Raw genomic sequence first — 26,248 nt, 5'->3', positions numbered from 1 at the left:
CTGTTTTAAGAAAAATGCTTATATTTCAATCAAAATCTTTATTTTTGTATTTTTTACCGATCCACTTCATTATGCAAATCAAAAGAAAATCAATGGGAAAACGTTTCTTTTGCACTTTTCTCCACTTTTAAAAAATGATTCTGATAAAATAACAATTTTTAAAGGGATTTATGCATTAATTATAATGAAAAACAGTTTATGGTAGATTTTAATGATTTTTCTAAATAAGAAATAATCGAAAAAAAGAAATTCTAGCCCTATCACTTTAGAGGACAGCTGCCGACCCCCAGTCTTATGGATGAAGCTAAATACATGTTAAAAACCAAAATTAGCCTGAAAAGTATACAAAAATGTTTTTTGATGTGTTAAAAAAAATCCATTTTAAAATCTTGATTTTGAGGATGATGGCCTTTAAGATGCTCTTACTGGTGGTGATGGTGAGCTAAATGTTATCAAAGTGCATGCCCATGATGAAATCATATATATTGAACTATAGTCCAATTTTTGTAGTCATAGCAGCCTCCAGCCAAGCAATATTAAAAAAGAAAAAGATTACAATTTTAATTACTAAAATTCATAAAGTAAATAATGTAGTTTTTAGATAATGGTTATATTTCATGTCGAGAGGCTCCACTGGAGGCTGCTATGACTACAAAAAATGGTACATAGGTTAATAGACAAGTTGTTGTAATGGTCATGTACTTAGATAACATTTAGCTCACCTTCACCACCAGTAAGAGCATCTTAAAGGCCATCATCCTCAACATCAAGATTTTAAAATAAATTTTTTTAACACATCAAAAAACATTTTTGTATACTTTTCAGGGTAATTTCTATCTTTAACATGTATTTAGCTTCATCCATAAGACTGGGGGTCAGCAGCTGTCCTCTAAAGTGATAGGGATAGAATTTCTTTTTTTCAATTATTTCTTATTTAGAAAAATCATTAAAATCTACCATAAACTGTTTTTCATTATAATTAATGCATAAATCCCTTTAAAAATTGTTATTTTATCAGAATCATTTTTTAAAAGTGGAGAAAAGTGCAAAAGAAACGTTTCCCCATTGATTTTCTTTTGATTTGCATATGAAGTGGATCGGTAAAAAATAAAAAAAATATAGATTTTGATTGAAATATAAGCATTTTACTTTAAAAAGAATCTTTTTCTTTTATCATACGTGTTGCTTTAACAAATAGAAACAATGTACTGTAAAGCTGTACACTTATGGACTACCGTAGACAAAATATCCAGGAAAATGTAGATTGCATAATGAAGTGGTTCTGGGTTTATGTCTCCAAACCTTTAGAAGCCCTCATTTTAGACCGCCTCCCCTTGTTCAACTTGTTCAAATGAAAAGCTTGGACGTCCTTAATCTAAAGAAAAGAATGGAAAATATATAGATTAACGTTTGTAAAAGCGAATTAGCCAATTAGTAACTTTATACTCATATCATATATTAATTATTTATCGTATTATAAACAGCTTTCCGCGGATATAGCCTTGAGGTGCCAAAGGGACGGGCTAAAAAACTGGGTTTATTCTAATGATTGTAGATTTTTATATTTGTAGTAAGCTAGATATAATATGATGCAAGACATAGTTTTTTTTCGGATGGATGAGAACCGGTTCTTATCCACCGGATTCGAATGCATACGAGAATAGTTATTTCTCGCATCGTATTATAAACGGCTTTCCGCGGATATAGAATGTACAATTATAAGATTAAAACTAGTTTTTTTAGCCCCGAGGTGCCGGAGGCACCGGCTAAAAAACTGGTTTTAATCTTATGATTGTACATTTCTATATTCGTAGAAAACTGGATATAATTCGATGCTAGAAATAGTTTTTTCGTATGGATGAGAACCGGTTCCTATCCACCGGATTCAAATGAATACGAGAAATAAATTTATAGACAAGAAAGACTGTTTCCAGTAAAGCTTCCAAACCGATTAATATCCAGTGTATTAGAACCGGTTATCAGCCATATTGAAAAACTATGTATAGCACCGAATAAAATCTGTTTTTTTTACGAATATAAAAATGTACAATTATATATGTTAAAACCAGTTTTTTAGCCCGTGACTTCGGCATCTCAGGTCTTTACCAATCCTTTGTATTTATTGACAAGCACCAACTATATATATAGTAGCTGTGCTATAAAAAAAAGTTATAGAATATATGTGTTATTCCATTACCCCCCAGTCCTTTACTTCAGGGAGGGAGGGGACATTGGGCTGTTTATTACACTAGTCTCCAAGGTTTTTATTAACGTTTTCATATTGTTGGCTTAACAACTTTGGCGACTTTTATTGAATTTTGATTGCTCGGTTAAAAAAGTTGAGTGTTTAAACGTTTCAATCACAATTGTTATCCACAGATAAGTTATTTATTATGTTATTTGTAAGCTTAAAATTTTGGGTACTTAATTAATTAGTTAATTGTTATTGGTTAGTTCTAAACTAGCGTTGTCCTAAATATTCAACTTTTTTTATCTCAAGAAGGGGTAGTTTTGTTTATCATAATTGTATGGTTGTACATCTAATTACCGTCAATTGTCTTATCCCTGCAAACAATTAGAAACTTACTAGTTATTTATCGCATCGCTTTGTATTATAGACAGCTTTCTGCGGTTATTAAAAAAATATAAACCCGATGGACCGAAGGCTCGTTGTAACAACAATGGTATTAATTTGAAGATTTCTATTTAATTTAATATTCATAGAAAATTGTCTGTAATACGATTCTATACATGATTTTAGAGCATAGCTGATAACCGTTTCCAATCCAGCGGATATTATTCGGTTCCGAAGCAGGAATAAGGTATAACCAACAAGCAAAATAAATCTAAAATAATGTTTGGGGGGCAAATGGAGAGGTCGTCAATTTTACGATGTGTTGCCCCCCAACGACAGCTGAAAAACACGTATAGGTTTCGTGATTTTTTTCCGAATTAATTTCGTTATTGGTATAAGCTGGTTCCGAAGCCATACTGGAAAAAAAATTCTATACGTTGGTGTCAAAATTAAATGCTTTGCTAAGCTCCAATTGCCTCAAATATGTGAATATAATCTAAATTATAAAAAAGTTAACACATTTCAATACAAAGGATAAAGAACATCTAATTAAAAAAATGCCTGAGACATTATTGGCATAATTTTTCGTAATTTCTAATTTTCATTCTTCTTTTTTCTTTAAATGCTGCGCTATTTAAAACATAAATGTTTTTGTAAGAATTGTCCAAAAGTAGGATATTAATATATTTTTTTCACTGGAAATTAAATTTGGTAACCATTAATAATTATTATTTTTAGTAGCGAAGCTACTCTATAATTCACTTTGTCCGTCCGTCCGTCCGTCAGTCAGTCCGTCAGTCAGTCCGTCAGTCCGTAACGCTATGGGGGAAATGGGATTTACTCAGCTCCTATAAAAGATAGAATGCTGAATTTTTTTGACAACATTCCCATTATTAAGGAGCACAATTGACTATGAAACATCATTTGCGGTCGGACCGATTTTTAGCAGGTTTTAGGCTATTTTTATATTTTTCACATTTTTCTCCATATCTTCAGTGTTTATGGTCCGATTTTCAAAATTTTTTCAGTTACAGATATCAAAATTAAATTTCCTGTCGTTTAAAGAAACAATCATGAAGGCCAGACTGCCTTTTCAGCAGGTTTTAGGCTGTTTTTTTTATATTTTTAACATTTTTCTCCATATCTTCAGTGTTTATAGTCCGATTTTCAAAATTTTTTCAGTTGTAGATATCAAAATTAAATATCCCATCTTTAAAGGAAATAACCATGACGGCCAGACTGCCTTTTTGGCAGGTTTTAGGCTATTTATAAATATATTTAACACTTTTTTCCATATCTTCAGTGTATATGGTCCGATTTTCCAAATTTTTTAAGTTTTTAAGGATTTAAAAATTAAATTTTCTGTCGTTTTAAGAAAACAACCATGGCGGCCAGACTGCCTTTTATCAGGTTTTTGGCTATTTTTATATGTTTTACATATTTCCCAAGATTTTGATCCAATTTTCAAACTTTTATGGGATATCAGTATCAAAATAATTTTTCCCATTGTTATGAGCATCTTTAATATAATTTACTTTGACCATCGTCATCATACAAAATAAAACAAGGTTTCATATTTATTTTATCCAATAAATCTATTCTTGATTTTAGTAAAAACCTTTTAAATCTACCTGTACGTATTCCCATCTACGATTTTTTGTGCTTCGCTACTTATGGATGTTGTCATCCTTGTTTCATTCATATTTCTATTTTTAACCAAATCTGAAATAATAGATTAATTAACTCTAGATTAACAATCAGATACAATAATCGCCAAACCTAAAAAAGGGTTCCAGGACAAACACAGGAGCCCCAAACGTTGAAGTAGACAAACGCAGGAGTGTTAAAATTTTAATTTAATCAAGTATTTTCATACAGGTAAGGTTAGGTTAAGATATGAATAGACAAATAAGCCCCCCGCAGGGGTTAGGCATTTAAAAATCTATAAGATAGTTTAAAATATGTTAGGTTAGGTTAAGTTTCCACTCCGACGTTTCTACACTCCAATGTTTGGGACTCCTGCGTTTGTTCTAGGACCTAAAAAAGGAATTTCTAGCAGTGGAAAATTTGTGTATAATTATATATTCAATCCTTCATGAATCAATCAATCAAATAAAACAAGCAACATAATATCCCGATAAAAGCTTTGCCCAAAGAAATTCAAATATACAAAGCTAACTTACACTGTTAAAAATAATTTTTTTTTTTAGCATCAGATGATACTCTGTATTCTTCACATTAATGTATAGTATCAATCCGTACGTAGTAGGAAAAAAACGTCATTACGAAACAAGGAAGTTTTCAATGCTGTAATTAAGTATTAGGTAATGTTCTGTGAAGTAACAGGTAGTGCTAAATAATGTATTTGTCTGTATAGTATTGTCTAATACGCTCTTGGGAATAAAATCCGATACGGTAGAAGTATTTTTTCATTACGCTCCTTCGCAATAGTTGTTACGCTAATGTGTATGAACACTCTGTAAGCAAATCTCTCCTTTTTGTGTCCTACATTTTCTCTAACATTTATTTTTAAGCCAAATTTTCTTCACTTTTTCTTAATATTACGGCGAAATTTAATTTTTTTAATGTAAAGGAATTATAATTTATTCAGCATGTGGGTTTTAAAATAAATTTGTCCAACATTGGTGAATTAGTCCTAGAATTTTTGTTCATTCATAAGGGAATATTCGTCACACAGAAATAGTCCCATTAGAGTAACAGCTGATCTTACTAAATAATGAGAACGAGAAGATTTGATTAAAAATTTAAAATTTTATCTACCCTTTCTGTGAAGCTTGCCGTAGTGTGTTTAATTGATTTATTTATAAATGATGCGATCTGAATGCCACAATTTATTGTTAAATATATTTTTCACAACGTGCCGTGCTTATGTTTTTAATCTGTCTAATTATTTTCGTTTAGTCCTTAAATAGTTTTTTTTTTATTTTCAATAGTTAGTTTTATTTTAAATTCTTATAAAAGTAACTTGTTTAATTTGCATATTTTTAAGTTGTTTAGTTTGGATAAGTGATTCGTTTTTTTTTATAGTTACTTTTATAATTTTCTTTCATGTTTGAAGTGAAGATTTGTTGTAATATTTTATATTATTAAAAGCGAAGCTTTTCTATAATTAGGGTCGGTCCGTCCGTCCGTCCGTCCGAGATAGTTAGCTTTTATTAGTTAATTTAGGCATGTTAAAATTGTCCTATCGATTTCAAACTTTGCATGGTGATTCCTATAGTAGTTAGGTACGACTTAGAAAGCGTAGCAACTCTATAATCGTTACAAGAATGTCCGTACGTCCATTTTAAACATGTTGATTTTTGTACTTTTTTAAAAACAATTTTTTATGTGATAAAATCATCCAATCGGTCTGATTTTTTGATTACTGATTCCTATTACAATATTATTATGAGCGAAGCATCTCTATAATCAAGTATTAAAAATGTCAGTATGTCCTTAAACAGAATTCTGTATTTAAGAAGTTTTGCAACAAATTTACGTATAATTTTGCCAAACCTTTTGTTTTCATATTTTGTATATTCAGTTCTGACACTCCACAAAAGTTAATGTTCGTCTGTCATATCGTTTCAGAGCTTCGCTTTTATGGATGTTGTCATCCTTGTTTTAATACGATTCTGTAAATATTTAAACCACAAATACAAACTCCTTTTTTCTTTAAATTAAACATTCAGACATCATATTATTTTTCTATCAATTAAATACACGGAGGCGCGGAAAAGAAATCGTCTATTTTCAGTGAAGCCTTCTGTAGTAGCGGAATTGAAAATATTTCTAATCAGAAAATTAAAGAAAGATAGGATACAAATTAAAAAAAAACATAGGATACAAATTAATAAAAACATTGTTTTAAAAGTATTCTTCTATAAAATGTTATGGACGAAAAGAATTGTAGAAAAGCTTCGCCTATCTCCCTTTCTTTTTTAAATTATTATTTTCACCTGTGTTTCAGAATTAACCAAATATTGGCAAAATTTATAAAGGGAATCATTTCAGACAACACTCAAAATGCCTACCACTTAAAGCTTCTTTCGTATATACAGCCAAGAAACAAGAATTAGAATGGTTTACTGTTACTTGCAGGTTAGGAAATTCGTTTAAATGATCTTTATGTACAAAGTTTTCAAAAAAAAATTCAAGACTTTGAATTGTTACATATCGGTCCATCAATTAGCGAGATCCTTTGAAACACACAGACACTTAGGGGTCTCTAAAGAATTTTGATTGTCTGGTAGGTATAATAAGTTAAGTATTCAAACGTTTCAACCATTAATTGTAATCTACAGAAGGGGTAATTTGGTGTATTTTTATACAATTTATAAATGAAAATTCAATAAAAGTACCCAAATTTTTTTATTTAACGAATAATTCAACCAGTGTAATTTACAGCCCAATGTTCCCTTCCTCCCTGATGTAGTCTTTTTTAAAACCTATCCTATCATAGGAAGTAGTTACCTTTTGTGTCTGTAGCGAAGGATCTGGCTAACTGCTGAACCGATATGGTTTTTCTTAACAGTGAAGCTTCTTATAGTTCAAGGGAAGGTTTTTTACTATTATTGGGGATGGATGAACTTGGTGGTCAAGGAAACCAGCTCTGAAAATTAAACAACAGCCATCCCACCCCTCTGACAGGTTGCCAGGTTAGTAAAAAAATTCAATTTTAATTTTTTACCCCACCCCATATTACCACCATATTAAAAATCTTGGACGTCCTTGCGATTAAGAGCAGATTTGGCCTTATACCCTTTAAAATTATTACATAATAAAAGTATAACACAACCGGAAATAAGAGGAATTAAAAAAAATAAATTTCGTTCAGGCATGTGAACATTAGGATAAAAATCATAAAATTAATAAAGTAAGCCTGGGCCTTATATCCCTCTTGGTTAACATCTATGGGTCTAATCTCAATTTTTTTTTATTTTAATAACAGCGGAAAGCTGTCTATAATACAATGCAATAAATTACTATTCATTATTACAAAATATGGAGGCACTTTTAGAAACCAAAATGAAAAGTCAAAGGAACTTCCAATTTTTTTTTGCTCTAGTGGCGTCAACAGGAAATTTCGGACTCCTCCCCCATGTGCCGATCTGGGCCTATATAGAATGTAAAAAATGATACAAAAATCATATAAAAAATAATAAGGGGGGGGGGGGCGAAAGTGATACTTTTTGAAACCAAAACTAAAAGTCAAAGGAACTCAACTAAAAAAAGAGTTACAGGTCTGACATTTTGCATGGCAGTTGCTTTATAGGGGTACAATATGGAACTGTGAAGAAACGTCGTCGTAACCGCCAAAAACCGCCGTGAAAAGGCAAAAAAAATTTCGGCGGGAAATGGCGGTTTTCGGCGGTTGCGCCGCCGTTTTTTCACAGTTCCATATTTTACCCCTATAAAGCAACTGCCATGCAAAATCTCAGACCTGTAACTCTTTTTTTAGTTGAGTTCCTTTGCTGACTTTTAGTTTTGGTTTCAAAAAGTGTCACTTTCGCCCCCCCCCCCCCCCTTTGATTAAAACAAATTCACAAATGGATGTAGTTATCAATAAACTTTAAAGGAGGATGTGGAAAATAACCATTTGGGCAAGGGGGGGGGGGTGTTTACTCGAGAACCCTTAGAGCTAGAGGGAGCTAATTTTGGATTTAAGCTTCTGTAGGGCCAAAATTACTTTTAAAATTATCATCGACCCCCCCCCCCCCCCCGAAAAAAAAGTTTTTTTTGTGGGGGGCGGGTGGACTATACTGTAGGGTGTTTCTCAGAAACGACTTGAGATAAATGGAGCAAACCTTGGGATAACACTTTTGTAGGCCTATATTTGATTTTAGAATTATCGTTGACCACCCAACCACCCCCAAACCCCTAATTTAGGGGGGGGGGGGGGTAGATTATACTATAGGGTGTTTCTCAGAAACAACTTGAGATAAATGGAGCAAACCTTGGGATAACACTTTGATTTTAGAATTATCGTTGACCACCCAACCACATCCATACCCCTAATTTAGGGGGGGGGGGCGGGTGGATTATACTATAGGGTGTTTCTCAGAAACGACTTGAGATAAATGGAGCAAACCTTGGGAAAACACTTTTGTAGGCCTATATTTGATTTTAGCATATCATTGACCACCCAAACACCCACTAACCCCTAATTTAGGGGGAAGGGGGCGGGTGGATTATACTAGGGTGTTTCTCAGAAACGACTTGAGATAAATGGAGCAAACCTTAGGATAAAACTTATGTGGGCCTATATTTGATTTTAGAATTATCACACATTGTAGTTTGGGTCTTTCCTTCTAGGGGCTTGTGGAGCCAAAGTCCCCAAAACTAAAAATAGGAGTTCTGAGCTTATTTGAAAGATATAAAACTGATTTTAAAAAAAAAAATTTTAAAGAATAACTGAACTAAGTTACAATAACACATTTTATTTTGGGTCTTTCCTTCTGGGGGCTTGTGGAGCAAAAGTCCCCAACACCAAAAATAGGAGTTCTCAGCTTATTTTGAAAAATATAAACCTGATTTTTTAAAAGAAAACTTTTTAATAAATAACTGAACTAAGTTACCATTACACATTTCATTACAACCAAATATGTTAAGGTTACCTAGTTTAGTTATTTTTAAAAAGTTTTCTTGTATTTATTTGAATCCGGTGGATAGGAACCGGTTCTCATCCATATGAAAAAACTATGTCTAGCATTATCTTATATCCAGCTTTCTACAAATATAAAAATGTACAATCATAAGATTAAAATCAGTTTTTTTAGCTGGTCCCTTAGGTACCTCGGGGCTAAAAAAACAAGTTTTAATCTTATAATTAGTGATGAGAATCCGGATCCGGAATCCGCCCAATTTTCAGCCAATTTTGGAATCCGAATCCGTATCCGGAATCCGTTTTTTATAGCGGATTCCGGATTCTAAATTGGTAGGCTAAAATTACCGTCTTGAGTTTTTTCTTACAACTCCCTCTTTTTGAAGGCAAAGATCACCCCCCCCTCCCAACACACCACCTTCCCCCCCCCCCATTTCTTCCCACATAAACCACGAAGTTGATGTACCAACTGATAACACAGAGCTCTCATTGTCAGGCCAGCGATCACATGATGAGCTATTCAATTTCTACATAACAAATTTTAATAATTACTAATATGATGTAAATGTTTTAGTTATGCTGGAAGTCAACACTGTAAACAAATCAAGGCTTCAACCAAGTAACATAGTGATAAATTAACGAAAAAAGCTATCCTCTGTGACGGACAGCCTTTTAAAATACTGCTAGAATCTGGAATCCGAATCTGGAATCCGCCAAAAATAAGAATCCGGAATCCGCAAGAATCCGTCACTTTTTTTGATGGATTCCTTCAGAATCCGGAATCTGAATCTGGCCCAAAAATTTGACGGATTCCCATCCCTACTTATAATTGTACATCCTATATCCGCGGAAAGCTGTTTATAATACGATGCGAGAAATAACTTTTCTTTGATATCTTTAATATAAGCTTAGAACTCCTATTTTTAGTTTTATGGGGGCTTTTCTCCAAAAGCAAATGATGAATGAAAAGTCCCAAAATAAAATGTGTAATGCTTTTTTAGTTCAGTAATTTTGATAAAGTTTCTTTTAAAAAATCAGGTTGATATCTTTAAAGAGAAGCTCAGAACTCATATTTTTAGTGTTTTGGGGGGTCTTTTGCTCCACTAGCCCCTAGAAGGAAAGTCCCAAAATTCAATTTTCTAAGTTTTACCTATACATTCAGTCACATAAGAGATTTTACAAAAAGAATTAGGTTGATAAATAAAAAATTAGCATACATGTCCCTCCCAAAATTTGATAGGGTAGTGTGGGGTTAATGCGGTCGGGGGGTACAATTCTGGTCAAACGACCAACTTTTTAAAAACCGTTTTTTAACGGTGTTCTAAACGTTTGCGAGAGATCTTCAGAAAAGCAAAGTTGTAGTTTATTGCCTATACTTTCATTTCTTACTTCAGCAAATTATTGTCAGATCACTCCTTCTATGATTTTTTTGCCCTCAAAAAGTTGCAAAAAATTTGCAAAAAAAAAATTTCAAAATAGGCCATGTTCAACCTAAAATTGTGAAAAAATGGTAAGTCCTAGCGACCTCAGGGTTTTTGTAAATGAAAGATATGGCATTCATTTATCGTTTGCAATTGGAGGCGTTGTTCTAACTTGGATTTTTTCATAATTTTTTTTTCGTCTAAAAAAAATGTTATTCAGGTCACTTTTTTTACTTCTTTTTATTACTGTATTTATAAACTTGTATAATACCCTAATGTTTTTTTCAGGTGATCTGGAAGCATGAACAACCCAAATGCATGACCTAAGCTTTAATCATTGCCTTCCCTGTTGTGTGATGTACATTACTAGTCAATTTACTGCTTGTATTATGTCATGTTTTGTTGCCTAAGCTTTTCAATTTGTAAAGACATTTAAAATTTTTCAGACACATTTATATAGTAATGGGAAATATTTGCCTGAAGATCTAACAGATGCATTGGCTCATGTAAGAAGGGGTATGTCTATTAGAAAGACCGCTAGAAGATTTAAAATTCCATATGAAACCCTTGCATCTTTTTCGTATATGAGGGTGTTAATGATTTTTGCCCGGTTTGGATTTTTTATGTCAAATCGGCTAGGATTAAGCTAGAAAGGTGTTTAAGGTGTCTATAGAAAGCTCTTTGCATTTCCTAACATAAACTCCCCAGGATATGGGTTCTATCTCCAAGATTTAGAGTACATATTCAAGATTTTGTATTTTCAAAATTCTTGTTGCATTAAATGTGTTGAAATATTATAGTTAGACCCCATATCATTTCAAGTTAATTGGCAGGCATGTAATTTTACATCTTAACCCATTAGTGACGAACCGGCTTTTAACGCCTGGTTCCAGAAAATGCCAAAAAAAACGGTTCTCAGTTTCAGGATTGCATCATTCTCAGTATGTATCCCCCCTCTACTACCCTGGTTTTCATTTCCCCCTGGAGCAGGCAGTTTTGCTTACTTCCGTTTGCCGGTATAGCTCAACAAAATTTGAAAACCAATAAAAATGAGGTGATTTTAAAATACCCCTCCTAACTTTTTTGTTTATGAAGTAAAGGTAGTGATTTTTTTTGTGAAATTTAAAGTTTATTGGCAACTACTTTCATTTGTGAATTCGTTTTATTCAAATTATTATTTTTATATGATTTTTTTATCGTTTTTTTATGTTCTATATTGACCCGGCTTGGCCCAAGTAAAGATACCCACCATTTTTATTGCCCGGCTCGGCGCGAGTAAAGATACCCGTCAACTTTTAATATCAAAATTTTAAAACTTCTAGGAAATGGGCCTTTTTTAACTGAAAAGGGTGGGACCTATAGCCAAAACACTAAATGTGATATAAATCGTTTTGTATCTTACTTGTAGCTATATCAATTACATGAGGTTATGTAGTTTTCAATTGCGGATTGTATCGTAGTATTAGCTACTCTACAACTCACTTTGGACATTCAAAAATTACATTTTTAATTTTTTGGGCCAAATAACCGGGTATTTAGGACAAAACCGGGCTTGAATGCCGGGGGAAAGCACCAAAAAACTCCAAAAACGGTTACCTATGCCGAAAGAATTCTTTACTCGCGCCGAACCGGGTTTTATTGCAACTTTCCTGTGCACACCACAAGAGCAAAACAAAAAAATTAGAGTTCCGTTTTTACCATAACAAAGCTTCCCTGAAATTTTCAGCTTGATCGGTCCATAAAAGTGGCGCTCGGCACTAATGGGTTAAGACACCTTAACCACCCTTGTAGGTCAATCCTAGCCAATTTGAGACAAGAAAAAATGTATCAAAAACTGCTGTCAAAACTGGCAGGATTTTTAAAATTAAAAATTTTTTGGGAGAAAATCACTTTTTTCAAGAAATTCCAAGACCTGCGAATCAGAAATTGACTCTAATTTATATATAAAGCTTGAAAAAACCTAATCATATAATAAAAAGTATGATTTTTTAAAAAAAGTTAGCATGAAAAAAATTGATGTTTTTTTTGCGATTTTACGACTTTTTTTCAAATGGGGAAAATGTGGTAAAAAAATTGTCTGATCTGCATGCAACTAGTACCATTAGAAAGCTAATGACCTCAGCTTTCTACTCATAGTTTAAAATGTTAAAAAAATAATTTAAGGGGGTGTTCCACCCCCCCAAAGTCAACTGACCGAAATAGCCCCACCGGTAGGGTTATTCCGGTATAGGCCAACCGCCGCCCTTTAAACCGATTTTTGACCGACTTCTAGTTGCGAGATCTTAATGGGACCAAGACAGGCTTCTTCGTTATTTCCATATCTTTCACTTGCACTCTTAAAAACCAGAAAAAATTTTTGGGAAGTATGTTTTTTTTTAAGTTGAAGCAAAAAATTGACCGGAATAGCCCCGCACTACCCTAATAAATTTAATTACCTCTAAGTGTACAAACTTCCCTCCCTTAGAGTCGGTCCGTTTGTCCAGAACGGATAGCTTTTTTTTTGTTAATTTAGGCATGTTAGAATTGTCCTATCAATCTCAAACTTTGTATGGTGATTCCTTTAGTAGTGAGGTACAATTTAGAAAGCGTAGCAACTCTATAATCATTACCATAATGACCGTACATCCATTTTAAACATGCTGATTTCTACTTTTTACTAACAAATGTTTATGTGATCTAATTATCTGATGGATCTAATGTATGGTATACTGATTCCTGGGAAAACGCAAAGCAACTATAATCAAGTCCTAAAGATGTTAGTATGTTAGGGGGATTGGGGGTTGGTAGGTAGTCAATGATAGTTCTGAAAACAATTATAAGCCTACAAAAGTGTTATCCTAAGGTTTGCTCCATTTATCTCAAGTGGTTACTGAGAAACACCCAATAGTATAATCCAACCGCCCCCCCCCTTCTCCCCTTAATTAAGGGTTTGTGGTGGGTCAACAATATTTCTAAGAGCAACTATATGCCAACAAAAGACAAAAGTTTTATCCTAAGGTTTGGTCCATTTATCTCAAGTGGTTACTGAGAAACACCCAATAGTATAATCCACCTGCCCCCCCCCCCCCTAAATTAGGGGTTTGTGGGTGGATGGGTGGTCAATGATAATTCTATAATCAAATATAGGCCCACAAAAGGTTTATCCTATGGTTTGCTCCATTTATCTCAAGTCATTTCTGAGAAACACCCTATAGTATAATCCAACCGCCCCCCCCCCCCCTAAATTAGGGGTTTGGGGGTGGGTGGGTCTTGAATGATAATTCTAAAATCAAATATAGGCCTACAAAAAATTTATCCTAAGGTTTGCTCCATTTATCTCAAGTTGTTTCTGAGAAACACCCTATAGTAAAATCCATCCGCCCCCCCCAAAAAAAATTTTTTTTGGGGGGGTCGAATTTTAAAAGTAACTTTGGCCCCATAAAAGTTTAAATCCAAAATTAGTTCCCTCTAGCCATAAGGGTTCTCGAGTTTATCTATAAGTTTAGAACATACTTAAGGCTAAAAAAAATTCTTTAGTGTTCCTATTTTCACCTTATTCCTGAAAAAAGCAGTTTCTTACATTTTATGATTCTTTACATTTTATGATAAACACAATAATTGGCATAAATCTATCATCCTAAATGTTAAAATCAGATATAGAATCTATTTTAAAGTCAATATAGTGCAAAAAGTAACCAAGTATGAAAATCTAAAGAAAATAGTTCTTTTTGCTTTTTATATACATATCAGCTCAGTGTATATAAAATTAGTGATAAAAACTATAACACTTGTTACAAGTTTTTTCATCACTGTCATCAATTAAATTGAACTTTTAGGTTTAAGAATTACCAAAGTAGTGCAGAAAAACTCTTTCTATGGAGTAATTAATCAAAATAAATGTCAAAAAAAATAACTACAAAATGGTCTACTGCATTATAAAAAACGCCTAATTGTTTATTTGAATTTATTTTGTTTAATATCAAGAGTTTTTATGTGCTACTTTGGTAATGAGTAAACCTAAAAGTGCCTTTTTATCAACGATAGTATTGAAAAAAGTTATAACTTGTTTTATAGTTTTTGATCACTAATTTTATATACATTTATCTGATATGTATATCAAAATCAAAAAGAACTATTTTCTTTAGATTTTCATACTTTGGAAAAATGTCTTGGTTACTTTTTGCACTATATTTGCTCTAAAAAGGATTCTACATCTGATTTTAACATTTAGGATGATAGATATTATGCCAATTTTTGTGATTAATTAAGAAAAAAACATATTTTTTGTTTATAGACCTTTTTTATCATAAAATGTGAGAAACAGCTTTTTTCATATAACAGGCTAAAAAAGTAATACTGAGGAAAAATTTATTGTCTTATAAACTTATAGATAAACAACTTTCATTAAAAGATTTTTTCTAAATTGGTCATTTAAAGCATGAAATTAATTTTGCAAGTTATTATTGCAAATTTTTGCAAATAACTTGCAAATATGATTTCTGCGGCTTTTCTAATTTACATAGGCGTTTTCTGTGTATATTCCTCGTTCCAAAAATACCTCTCTTGTTAAGAATTAGGCAATTTGGAATCATTAGAGATTATGTTATTTTTTTTTTAAATTTCCCCTTATAACCAACCCTGCGGAGGGGACTTTTTCAAATTTTCGTTTATCAAGGTATATCTTACATTCAGTGCCTCTCCTAAGCTTTTAAAGATATTTAAACTAAATCTTTTTAGGTAGGTCAGTAAAAAATATTTAAATAAAAAATGGCAGCGGTAGCGCCGCTCCCGCCGCCATTTTCCGCCGGAGCCGACAAAAATTTTTTTTGCATTTCTTAAATTCAGTGCCTCTCCTCTGCTTTTACAGATATTGAAACATAATCTTTTAAGGTAGGTCAGTAAAAAATATTTAAATAAAAAAATGGCGGCGTTTTCTGTCGCTGCAGGATGGCTTGTAAGGGGAAAAATTGTTGAAAAAAATAACATGTTCTCAAATGATTTCAAATTGCCTAATTCGGCGAGAAACGCAATAAAAAATTGTTATTAGGCGGCGGCGGAAAACTGGATATATCTGTATAAACGAGAATTTGAAAAATATTTTTTACTGACCTACCTCAAAAGATTTTGTTTCAATATCTTTAAAAGCACAGGAGAAGCACTAAATTTAAGATATATCTGGATAAACGAGAATTTGAAAAAAATTATCAGGGGAAAGAAAGAAAAAAAAATAACATGGTCTTAAATGATTCCAAATTGCCTAATTTGGCGAGAGAGGCAATAAAAAAAATTTAGCGGCAGAAAACGGGGGTGGACGGCGGGAGCGGCGGTACTGCCGCCATTTTTTATTCAAATATGTTTTACTGACCTACCTAAAATGATTCCTTATTGCCTAATTCGGCGAGAAATGCAATAAAAAAAAATTTGGCGGCGGCGGAAAATGGCGGTGAACGGCAGGAGCGGCGGTCTCGCCGCCTTGTTTTTGAAAGATACCAAAACTTGGGGTTATAAGTGACCCAGCCCAAAAGATTTTTACCCAATTATCTCTAAAACTAAGGGAGTAGCATCCAAAATAAAATTGCTGGTATGTCATAGCACGAGTCACCACATTTTACCCCCCCCCCCCCGTCCCCCTTTTTTTCTCATTAGATTTTCATTGATAGCTTATGATTTTTTCAATATTCATACATTTTTAACTTTAATAAAATTAGAAAGTGCAAATGTAAGAAAATTTTGTAGTTGAAAAAAAGGTTTATTTAGGTATTTTAAAATTAGGCGCTTCTCGCAAATTCTTCTCCATGTAGTTTAAGTTTTCACCTAGCAATATTAAATATTAAGAAAAATCCCATTTCTCGCTTATTCGTGTAAGTTTTAATTAGATACATATTCTAGTTTTGGATTCGAATGATTCACTATTTTTTAGCCAGTGTCTTTGGCGTCTCGAGACAAAAAAAAATGGTTTTAATTTTATAATTGTACATTTTATATCCGCGGAAAGCTGTTCATAATACGTTGCAAGAAATAATAACTATTCTATTATTTAGGACGTTATCGATGTACATTCCTGGGATGCCCATCAAAGTAGTGGGCGAAACAAGCAAGACTCTACTGAATTTAAGCACTTAGTAATAGTATACAGGTATACTTACTCTTCGAAACCGATTGATATCTACTGGATTAGAACCGGTTCACAGCCAAATCATTAAATTATCGTATTACAGACAAGGGGGGGGGGGAAGTTTTGACACATTTGCGTAAACAGGAAGCATAGGCTTTATCTTTGGACTGAGAGGATAGGTTATTAGAGATAAAATCATCCTTATATAATGAATTTTCCCAAGTTTTAAGATTTTTTGGATAGGCCTCCAGGTTCCGGAGCTCCAGGCCTCCAGGTGGTTTCTGGACAGGTAAAAAAATAAAAATTTCTTATTTGAAGAGTTAGAGGTGAGTTTATAAAACAAAATAAGCTTCTTTTAATATATTATTTACATATTTAAAGAAAAAATTACAATCGACCTCCAGGTTCAGGTGCTGCAGGCCTCCAGGTGGCCTCTGGAGAGGTAAAAATTAAAATTTCTTATTTGAAGAGTTAGAGGTGAGTTTATAAAACAAAATAAGCTTCTTTCACTATATTATTTACATATTTAAAGAAAAAATTACAATCGGCCTCCAGGTTCAGGTGCTGTAGGCCTCCAGGTGGCCTCTGGACAGGTAAAAAATTAAAATTTCTTATTTGAAGAGCTAGAGGTAAGTTTATAAAACAACATAAGCGTATTTTTAGATGTTATTTGCATATTAAAAGAAAAAATTACCATCAGCCTCCAGGTTCAGGTGCTGCAGGCCTCCAGGTGGCCTCTGGACAAGTAGAAAATTAAAATTTCTTATTTGAAGAGCTAGAGGTAAATTTATAAAACAATATAAGCTTCTTTTGATATATTTTTTACATATTTAAAGAAAAAATTACAATCGGCCTCCAGGTTCAGGTGCTGCAGGCCTCCAGGTGGCCTTTGGACAGGTAAAAAGTATAAATTTCTTATTTAAAGAGCTAGAGGTAAGTTTATAAAACAATATAAGCGTATTTTTAGATGTTATTTGCATAATTGAAGAAAAAATTACCATCATCATCCAGGTTCATGTACTGAAGGCCTCCAGGTGGTCTCGGGACAGGTAAAAAATTAAAATTTCTTATTTCAACAGTTAGAGGTAAATTTGTTAAACAAAATAAGCTCATCTTTGGATGTTTTTTTTGTACATATTAAGAAAAAAATGAAATGGGCCTCCAGGTTCAGGTGCTGCATGCCTTCAGGTGGTCTCTGGACAGGTTAAAAATCAAATTTCTTACTTGAAGAGTTATGGGTTAACTTATAAACAACTTATGCATATTTTTTTAATGTTATCTTCATATTATTCAGGTGCTGATGGCCTACAGGTGGACTTGGGAGAAGTAAAAAATCTAAATTTCTTACTTGTTGAGGCCGATTGTAATTTTTTCTTTAAATATGTAAATAATATAGTGAAAGAAGCTTATTTTGTTTAATAAACTTACCTCTGACTCTTCATATAAGAAATTTTAATTTTTACCTGTCCAGAGGCCACCTGGAGGCCTGCAGCACCTTAACCTGGAGGCCGATTGTAATTTTTTCTTTAAATATGTAAATAATATATTGAAAGAAGCTTATGTTGTTTTATAAACTTACCTCTGACTGTTAAAATAAGAAATTTTTATTTGTGTTACCTGTCCAGAGGCCACCTGGAGGCCTGCAGCACCTGAACCTGAAGGCTGATGGTAATTTATTCTTTTAATATGCAAATAACATCTAAACATACGCTTATATTGTTTTATAAACTTAACTCTAGATCTTCAAACAAGAAATTTACAATTTTTACCTGTCCAGAGGCCACCTGGAGGCCTGCAGCACCTGAACCTGAAGGCCGATTGTAATTACTTCTTCAAATGTGTAAATAACATTTAAAAATACGCTTATATTGTTTTATAAACTTACCTCTAGCTCTTCAAATAAGAAATTTTAATTTTCTACCTCTCCAGAGGCCACCTGGAGGCCTGCAGCACCTGAACCTGGAGGCTGATGGTATTTTTTTCTTTTAATATGCAAATAACATTTAAAAATACGCATATATTGTTTTATAAACTTACCTCTAGCTCTTCAAATAAGAAATTTTAATTTTTTACCTGTCGAGAGGCCACCTGGAGGCCTGCAGCACCTGAACCTGGAGACTGATTGTATTTTTTTTCTTCAAATGTGTAAATGACATCTAAAAATACGCTTATGTTGTTTTATAAACTTACCTCTAGCTCTTCAAATAAGAAATTTTAATTTTTTACCTGTCCAGAGTCCACCTGGAGGCCTGCAGCACCTGAACTTGGAGGCCGATTGTAACTTTTTCTTTAAATATGTAAATAATATATTAAAAGAAGCTTATTTTGTTTTATAAACTCACCTCTAACTCTTCAAATAAGAAATTTAAATTTTTACCTGTCAAGAGGCCACCTGGAGGCCGATTGTAATTTTTTCTTTAAATATGTAAATAATATAGTGAAAGAAGCTTATTTTGTTTTATAAACTCACCTCTAACTCTTCAAATAAGAAATTTTAATTTTTACCTGTCCAGAGGCCACCTGGAGGCCTGCAGCACCTGAACCTGGAGGCCGATTGTAATTTTTTCTTTAAATATGTAAATAATACAGTGAAAGAAGCTTATTTTGTTTTATAAACTCACCTCTAACTCTTCAAATAAGAAATTTTTATTTTTTTTACCTGTCCAGAAACCACCTGGAGGCCTGGAGCTCCGGAACCTGGAGGCCTATCCAAAAAATCTTAAAACTTGGGAAAATTCATTATATAAGGATGATTTTATCTCTAATAACCTATCCTCTCAGTCCAAAGATAAAGCCTATGCTTCCTGTTTACGCAAATGTGTCAAAACTTCCCCCCCCCCCCCTTGTCTATGAATATTATAATAAAAATAATAAAATCAATACAAGTTTTTTTTATCTAAAGAAATTAAGCCTTTTCGTGGCTTACAAAACTGGTTTTAATATTATAGTTTTTTATTTAAATATCAGCGGACAGCTGTCTATAATACGATCACAATGTTTCGAGAATTCCAATATAAAACAGAAACTCATAATTCTGTTAATTTTGCTTCAATTTAGGAATTTTGTTTTAATAAGGGATGGCAATATTTTAAAAGGCTTTTTAAAAAAAGGGGGGGGGGGGTTCAATGCAACCATCTCGTAATCAATGTATAAATGGCACTTAGAATCCGAATTTTGATCTAAAATTTTGCATGAGTAATCCTTGGTAGGTCTATTATCCCTAAATCGAACAAAAAGTTAAAAAAGTAATGGCTAATAGCTCAGCCGTTTAGCCGTTTTTTGGCTATTTTTGAAACATATTTTTCCTTTAATCATTTGAAATGATACAAAACAAACATTTTATAGATTTCTAGTACCAGGAACTACCAGCTAGAACCGTTTGAAAACGTTTTGGAGCGGAAAAGAGTAATATGTAAAGATAGGTTTCGTGATGGATTTCCGTTGAAAATAGTCAAAAAATAGCTAAACGGCTGAGCCGCCAGCCGTTACTTTTTCAACTTTTTGTTCAATTTAGGGAAAATAGACCTATCACGGATTACTCATGCAAAATTTCAGATCAAAATTTGAATTCTAATCCGGTGAATTAGAACCGGTTCTCATCCATACAAAAAACTATGTCTAGCATCGTATGACATCCAGTTTTCTACGAATATAAAAATGTACGATCATAAGATTAAAACCAGTTTTTTTAGCCCCGAGGTGCCGAAGTCATTGTACATTTTTATATCCGCGGAAAGCCATTTATAATACGAGAAATAACTACCTAATATAAATATTTTTAAGGTATCAAGAATGATAATATGGCAGCAATCTGACCTCAGCAGACCTCAGATAAGTATTTTATTATCTCAATAGGGGGAGGAGGGTGAGGTGTAGGGCAAATGTTAGTAAACCTTAAACAAGTAGGAACATATGTAAACCTGCGGCCATTTTTCTCTCTCTCCATATCTCGTTAAATTAAACTGTTAGACCTACCTAATTAATTTTATTTTTTGTCCATTTTTTTTTGCCTAAAGATTCTTTGTGTTTTTTCTTTTTAGGTTACACAGGAACAATTGGCATTTTCATTCAAGAACAGTTAGCAGGTAAACAATATCAATAAAAGTGCTTTTCGTCAAAGTACCAAGTGAGCACCCGTAAAACCCTTACCCCCCACCTTATTTAAAAATTTAAATAAGCATGGATGTAGTTTTCTTTATTTATTATTGACCCCTGCGGGGAACCCTTACCCTACAGGGATATCCTGAATGTATTTTAACGTGAAACACTTGGTATTTTGAGGGGAACCACCTGAAAAAAAAGTGGCTTCGCTTATATTATACTTTGTTGATCCAGGAATCAGTATACCAAAAATAAGACCGATTGGATAATTAGATCACATAAAAATTTGTTGCTATAAAAGTAAAGAAATCAACATGTTTAAAATTGACGTACGGTCATTATGGCAATGATTATAGAGTTGCTAGGCTTTCTAAATCTTTCCTAACTACTAAGGAATCACCACGCAAAATTTAAAATCGATAGGTCAATTCTAACATGTCTAAATAAACGAAAAAAGCTATCCGTTACGGACGGACGTACGGACGGACCGACCCTGATTATAGAAAAGCTTCGCTTTTAAAAATCAGACCGATTGGATAATTAGATCATATAAAAATTTGTTGCTATAAAAGGAAAGAAATCAACATATTTAAATGGACGTACGGACATTCCGATAATGATTACAAAAAATGGTACCTAAATACTATAGGAGTCATCAAGCAAAGTTTAAAATTGATAATTCAATTCTAACATGCCTAAAAAGCTATCCGTAAGGACGGACGGACGTACGGACAGACCAACCATCTTAATATATAAAGTAGTAAGCGTTTTTTTGTCTGTCCCGAAGGATCTCGCTAACCGCTGAACCGATATTGTTTTCCTTTACAGTGAAGCTTCTTATGGGTCCTGTGAAGGTTTTAAACTATTTTTGGGGAGGGTGTCTTCATCCCCCTCCTTCCCAAAAAATATTTTTAATACTCTTTTGAGACTCAAATTTAAAATTTAAGTCCACTTTTCCCCCTCCTACATTAAGTGCCTCTAGAGGCTTCTAGGGGGCGTAGCCGCTAGTAATTTATAAACTAGAAGGTAGGAATTATTACTAAAATAACAAGGATGACAACATCCATAAGCAGCGAAGCACAAAAATTGTGGATGGGAATACGTAGAAGTAGATTTAAAGTGTATTTATTAAAATCAAGAATAAATTTATTGGAGAAAAAACAGGAAACCTTGTTTTATTTTGTATGATGAAGACGGTTAAAGTAAATTGCAAACTAGATGCACATAACAATGGGAAAAAATATTTTAAAACTGTTAATGCAAAAAAGTTTTAATAAACACCAAAGATATGGGGAAATACGTCAAACATGTAAAAATAGCCAAAAACCTGCAAACGGGCAGTCTGACTATCATTGTTGTCTTCTTCAAACGACAGGTAATTTAATTTTGATATCTTTAACTGAAAAAATTTCGAAAATCGGACCATAAACACCAAAGATATGGGAAAAAAAATGTGAAAAATATAAAAATAGCCAAAAACCTGCAAAAAGGCAGTCTGACCGTCTTTGTTGTTTTCTTCAAATGACGGGAAATTTAATTTTGATATCTTTAACTGAAAAAATTTTGAAAATCGGACCATAAACACCAAAGTTATGGGGAAAATTTGGAAAATATAAAAAATAGCCTAAAACCTGCTAAAAAGCAGTCCGACCGCCATTGATGTTTTATAATTGTGCTCCTTAATGTTGGGAATGTTGTCAAAAAATTTCAGCTTTCTATCTTTTGTAGGAGCCGAGAAAATCACATTTCCCCCAATTCATTAATTACGGACGGACGGACGGACAGACGGGGACGGACGGACGGACGGACAGACGGACGGACCGACGGACCGACATTGTGAATTATAGAGTAGCTTCGCTACTAATTAACTATTCTGCATCGTATTGATTTTTATGCTAGAACATAGGAAATTATACTATATAATAATACACATTTCTGTACCGTATTCTCCAATGCCCTAGAGCGTATGAAATAGTACTAAATTTATAAACATTTCTGTGTAGCGTATTCTCCAGTGCCTTAGAGCGTATAAAGTAGTACTAAATTTATATACATTTCATTAGCGTATTTTCCGATACCCTACAACGTATAAAATAGTACTATTTTAATATACTTTTCTACAGCGTATTCTTTATTACCCTAGAGCGTATCAATCGATACTAAAAAATGTTATTATTCTGTATCGTAACAATTATTGTGTTATATAGTATTACATAGTGTTATATATTAATTATATAGCTGTAGCGTACTGTCGGGTCCAATACTCTCCAGAGTATCATTTGATACTAAATAAAAAAATTATTTTTAACAGTGTATTTGAATTTAAAAAACAACTGCCTTTTTTACTAAAATCTGTTCACTTTCTAACTAATAACGAGGCCAAATTGTTCTTTGATTGATTAATTGATTAGCCATGGTTCTTAGAGTTTGGACCTGAGACTCCTGGAATCACTTTTAAGAATGGCAGGTGTCCCAGATTAAGTCACCATAATGAATGACACCTTCCTCAGAAGAGCCTGGGATTAAAGGGTTTGTTGGTATTATACAGTACACCTCATTATTAGGTAAAAAACAATCTCCCTTATACCGCAACTAGGGGTGTTCCTATTAGTTCAATTGTTCCTATTCTGTGTTCCTATTGGTCTAATTGTTCCTACACTGTGTTCCTATTGGTCTAATTGTTCCTATTGTTTCAATTGTTCCTATTCTGTGTTCCTATTGGTCCAATTGTTCCTTTACTGTGTTACTATTGGTCCAATTGTTCCTACACTGTGTTACTATTAGTCCAATTGTTCCTACACTGTGTTACTATTGGTCCAATTGTTCCCTTACTGTGTTCCTATTAGTCAAAATGTTCCTTTACTGTGTTACTATTGGTCCATTTGTTTCTACACTGTGTTACTATTGGTCTAATTGTTCCCTAACTGTGTTAATATTGGTCCAATTGTTCCCTAACTGTGTTCCTATTGGTCCAATTGTTCCTTTACTGTGTTATTATTGGTCCAATTGTTTTTACACTGTGTTACTATTGGTCCAATTGTTCCTTCACTGTGTTACTATTGGTCCAATTGTTCCTACATTGTGTTCCTATTGGTCTAATTGGTCTCTACTATCTATATTTAATTTCTAAGATAATCACTTTTAATACCGTGAATAAAAAGAGTGACATCATATACTTTATGGTTATAAAACCCACATGGTTCACTGGGATCTCAGTAGATTTAAGTTTACTTAAGTGATATGACAATGGCCGATAAATTGATAAATCAGTCAATCAAGATCTAATAAAAGTATACAAAACATCTAAGCCAACGAATGACAGAACGTGTTTGTAAACCTTTGAGTAAACCTTTGAGTATTAGTTTGTTTTACAACTTTGGTCCGTTGGTCATGATCACTGAACATCTGCACTTAGTGTGTTTGTCAATCCATGTTTTTTTGCTTCCCTATCTACGGATGTTGTCATCTTTTTCTTTTCTCAATACAGCAATGAAGTAATGATAATATAATGTTACTTTTATGTCAAGAAAATAATAAAGAATTAAAGCAACTTAAATACTCAGCAATCAACATATTTGCCTTACTGAACTCTGTTACAAAGAATAAAATTATTAAGATATAGATAACATTTAATATTACTTTAAGAAAAACTAGCGGCTACGCCCCTAGAGGCCTCTAGGGGGCACTTGAGGAGAAGAGAGTCAAATTTAATAACCCAATTTCTTATTTTAAATTTTAAAAGAAAAATTTTTGGGGGGGGTTATTTTTTTTTGGGGGGTGGGGATGCCTCCCCTTTCATTTTTAATTTTAGTTAAAAAAAAAATTAAAAATTTTTTTTTTTTGAGGGGGGGAATTTTTCATTTTTTAGGGGGGTTGGGGGTGTCTAACCCCCCAAAAAAATAGTTATAAACCTTCCCGGGACCTATGAGAAGCTACCCTGTTAAGGAGAACCCGGTCGGTTCAGCGGTTAGCGAGATCCTTCGGTACAGACACACAGATACACAGACACACAGATACACAGACACACAGATACACAGACACACAGACATCCTGTTACTTTAGTATGAGGATTTTAAGATCATAATTGTAAAAAAGCTGAATACCTTAAAATTGTTTTATGTTTTTCCTTACAAGGCCGGCACACCAAAAAAGGAAAATTCTCTGAAGAAATATCTTTTTTCCTCTTTAAAATGCTAAAAAATCAATAGAAATGTGATATACATTGATTTATTGACAATATCTGCCAACAATTCCTTTTATATTAAGGTGTTATATTCATATTTAAGTTATTCTTAATTGTTTTTTTTTTACTTTTATTTCTGCTATTTCTTTATCTTAAATGTCTGTGAGTCTTTAAAAAACTTAATGGCTAAAACATGAATTTCTCGACTACTGTTCAAGGTAAACAGCTGATTTTTAAAAAGCAGATACCCTGTATCAGAGAATATTCAGAATATAAATTACTTGGTCCGACGGTCTGTCAGTCACCATACAAACAAATAAAGATTAAAACTTATGGATCATAGAAAGAAACGACGTAGCGGGTTTTGTCCTATTTTCACCGTAGCTCTAACCCTGCGGGGCAATCATTAACATCTAACTAACATAACCTAAAATTACCAATCAAAAGTTATTGTGAATATATGACGAAACCCGCTACTTCGTTTTCTTTCCATTAAACATATGAGAGGTTTCGTTATTTTTTTTATGAATTTTTATTTTTAGATATGGGACAAGCATATGTTAGAAAGTGCAGATCTGGGCTGTTTAAATCCTAACAATGATGTCTCCTATTATTCAATCAAGTGTCCTGCCCCTGTCAGGTATCTATCTATCTTATCATTGCCCCCCCCCCCCCCCAAATAAAATCTACTGCAGTTCACGGTAAAATATTGCTGGTGAGCAATATTTACAAAAATCTATGAATTTTAAAGGCTGCCAGCTGCCAAACGACTGAACGTACAGATCATGCCCGGCATAAGAAGGCCTACATATAATCTGGAATAGCCATAAATCAATAATGCATAATTATCTCGCAGTGCAGAGAAATGCGAAAAAAAAACCTATTTTACGCGTTTTTTCTTCAGTGAAGCTTTCCCTGTGCATAATTGGATCTTGGCTATTCCAGATTATTTGTAGGCCTTCTTATGGTGTGCGGGTATGATCTGTACGTTCAGTCGTTTTGCAGCTAGCAGGCTTAAAAATTCATAGATTTTTGGAAATATTGCATGCAATATTTTACCATGAACTGCAGTAAATCCAAATGTCCATCTGTCCGTCCGTAATGCTATGGGTTATCTCAACTGCTCTTTATGATAGGCTGCTGTAATTTTCCCATGGCCTAGTCTTTACATTTTTTGTATGACTCAAAACCTATTTTATTAAAAAGGTTTCGTGATTTTAATTGTTTTTTTTACGACTGTAAAATGCTCTATAAATAACTTTTTTAG

At 33.2% G+C, this 26,248-nt stretch overlaps 1 protein-coding gene across 2 annotated transcripts in view; it reads left to right on the top strand.

Annotated features, from left to right (window-relative positions):
* The window catches only part of LOC145319679 (START domain-containing protein 10-like), a 48,470-nt gene that overhangs the window by 14,735 nt on the left and 7,487 nt on the right, over window positions 1–26,248 (top strand). For both annotated transcript variants that reach the window (XM_080161966.1, XM_080161965.1), the window contains one exon: window positions 25,524–25,621. In XM_080161966.1, coding sequence (XP_080018092.1) covers window positions 25,524–25,621 — 98 coding nt within the window. The remainder of the gene's footprint in view (window positions 1–25,523; window positions 25,622–26,248) is intronic.

Source organism: Acartia tonsa, chromosome 5 (assembly GCF_053477335.1).
Source record: "Acartia tonsa isolate MP-2025a chromosome 5, ASM5347733v1, whole genome shotgun sequence".
Classification (NCBI taxonomy): domain Eukaryota; kingdom Metazoa; phylum Arthropoda; class Copepoda; order Calanoida; family Acartiidae; genus Acartia; species Acartia tonsa.
This window is presented reverse-complemented; position numbering and strand designations above follow the sequence as displayed.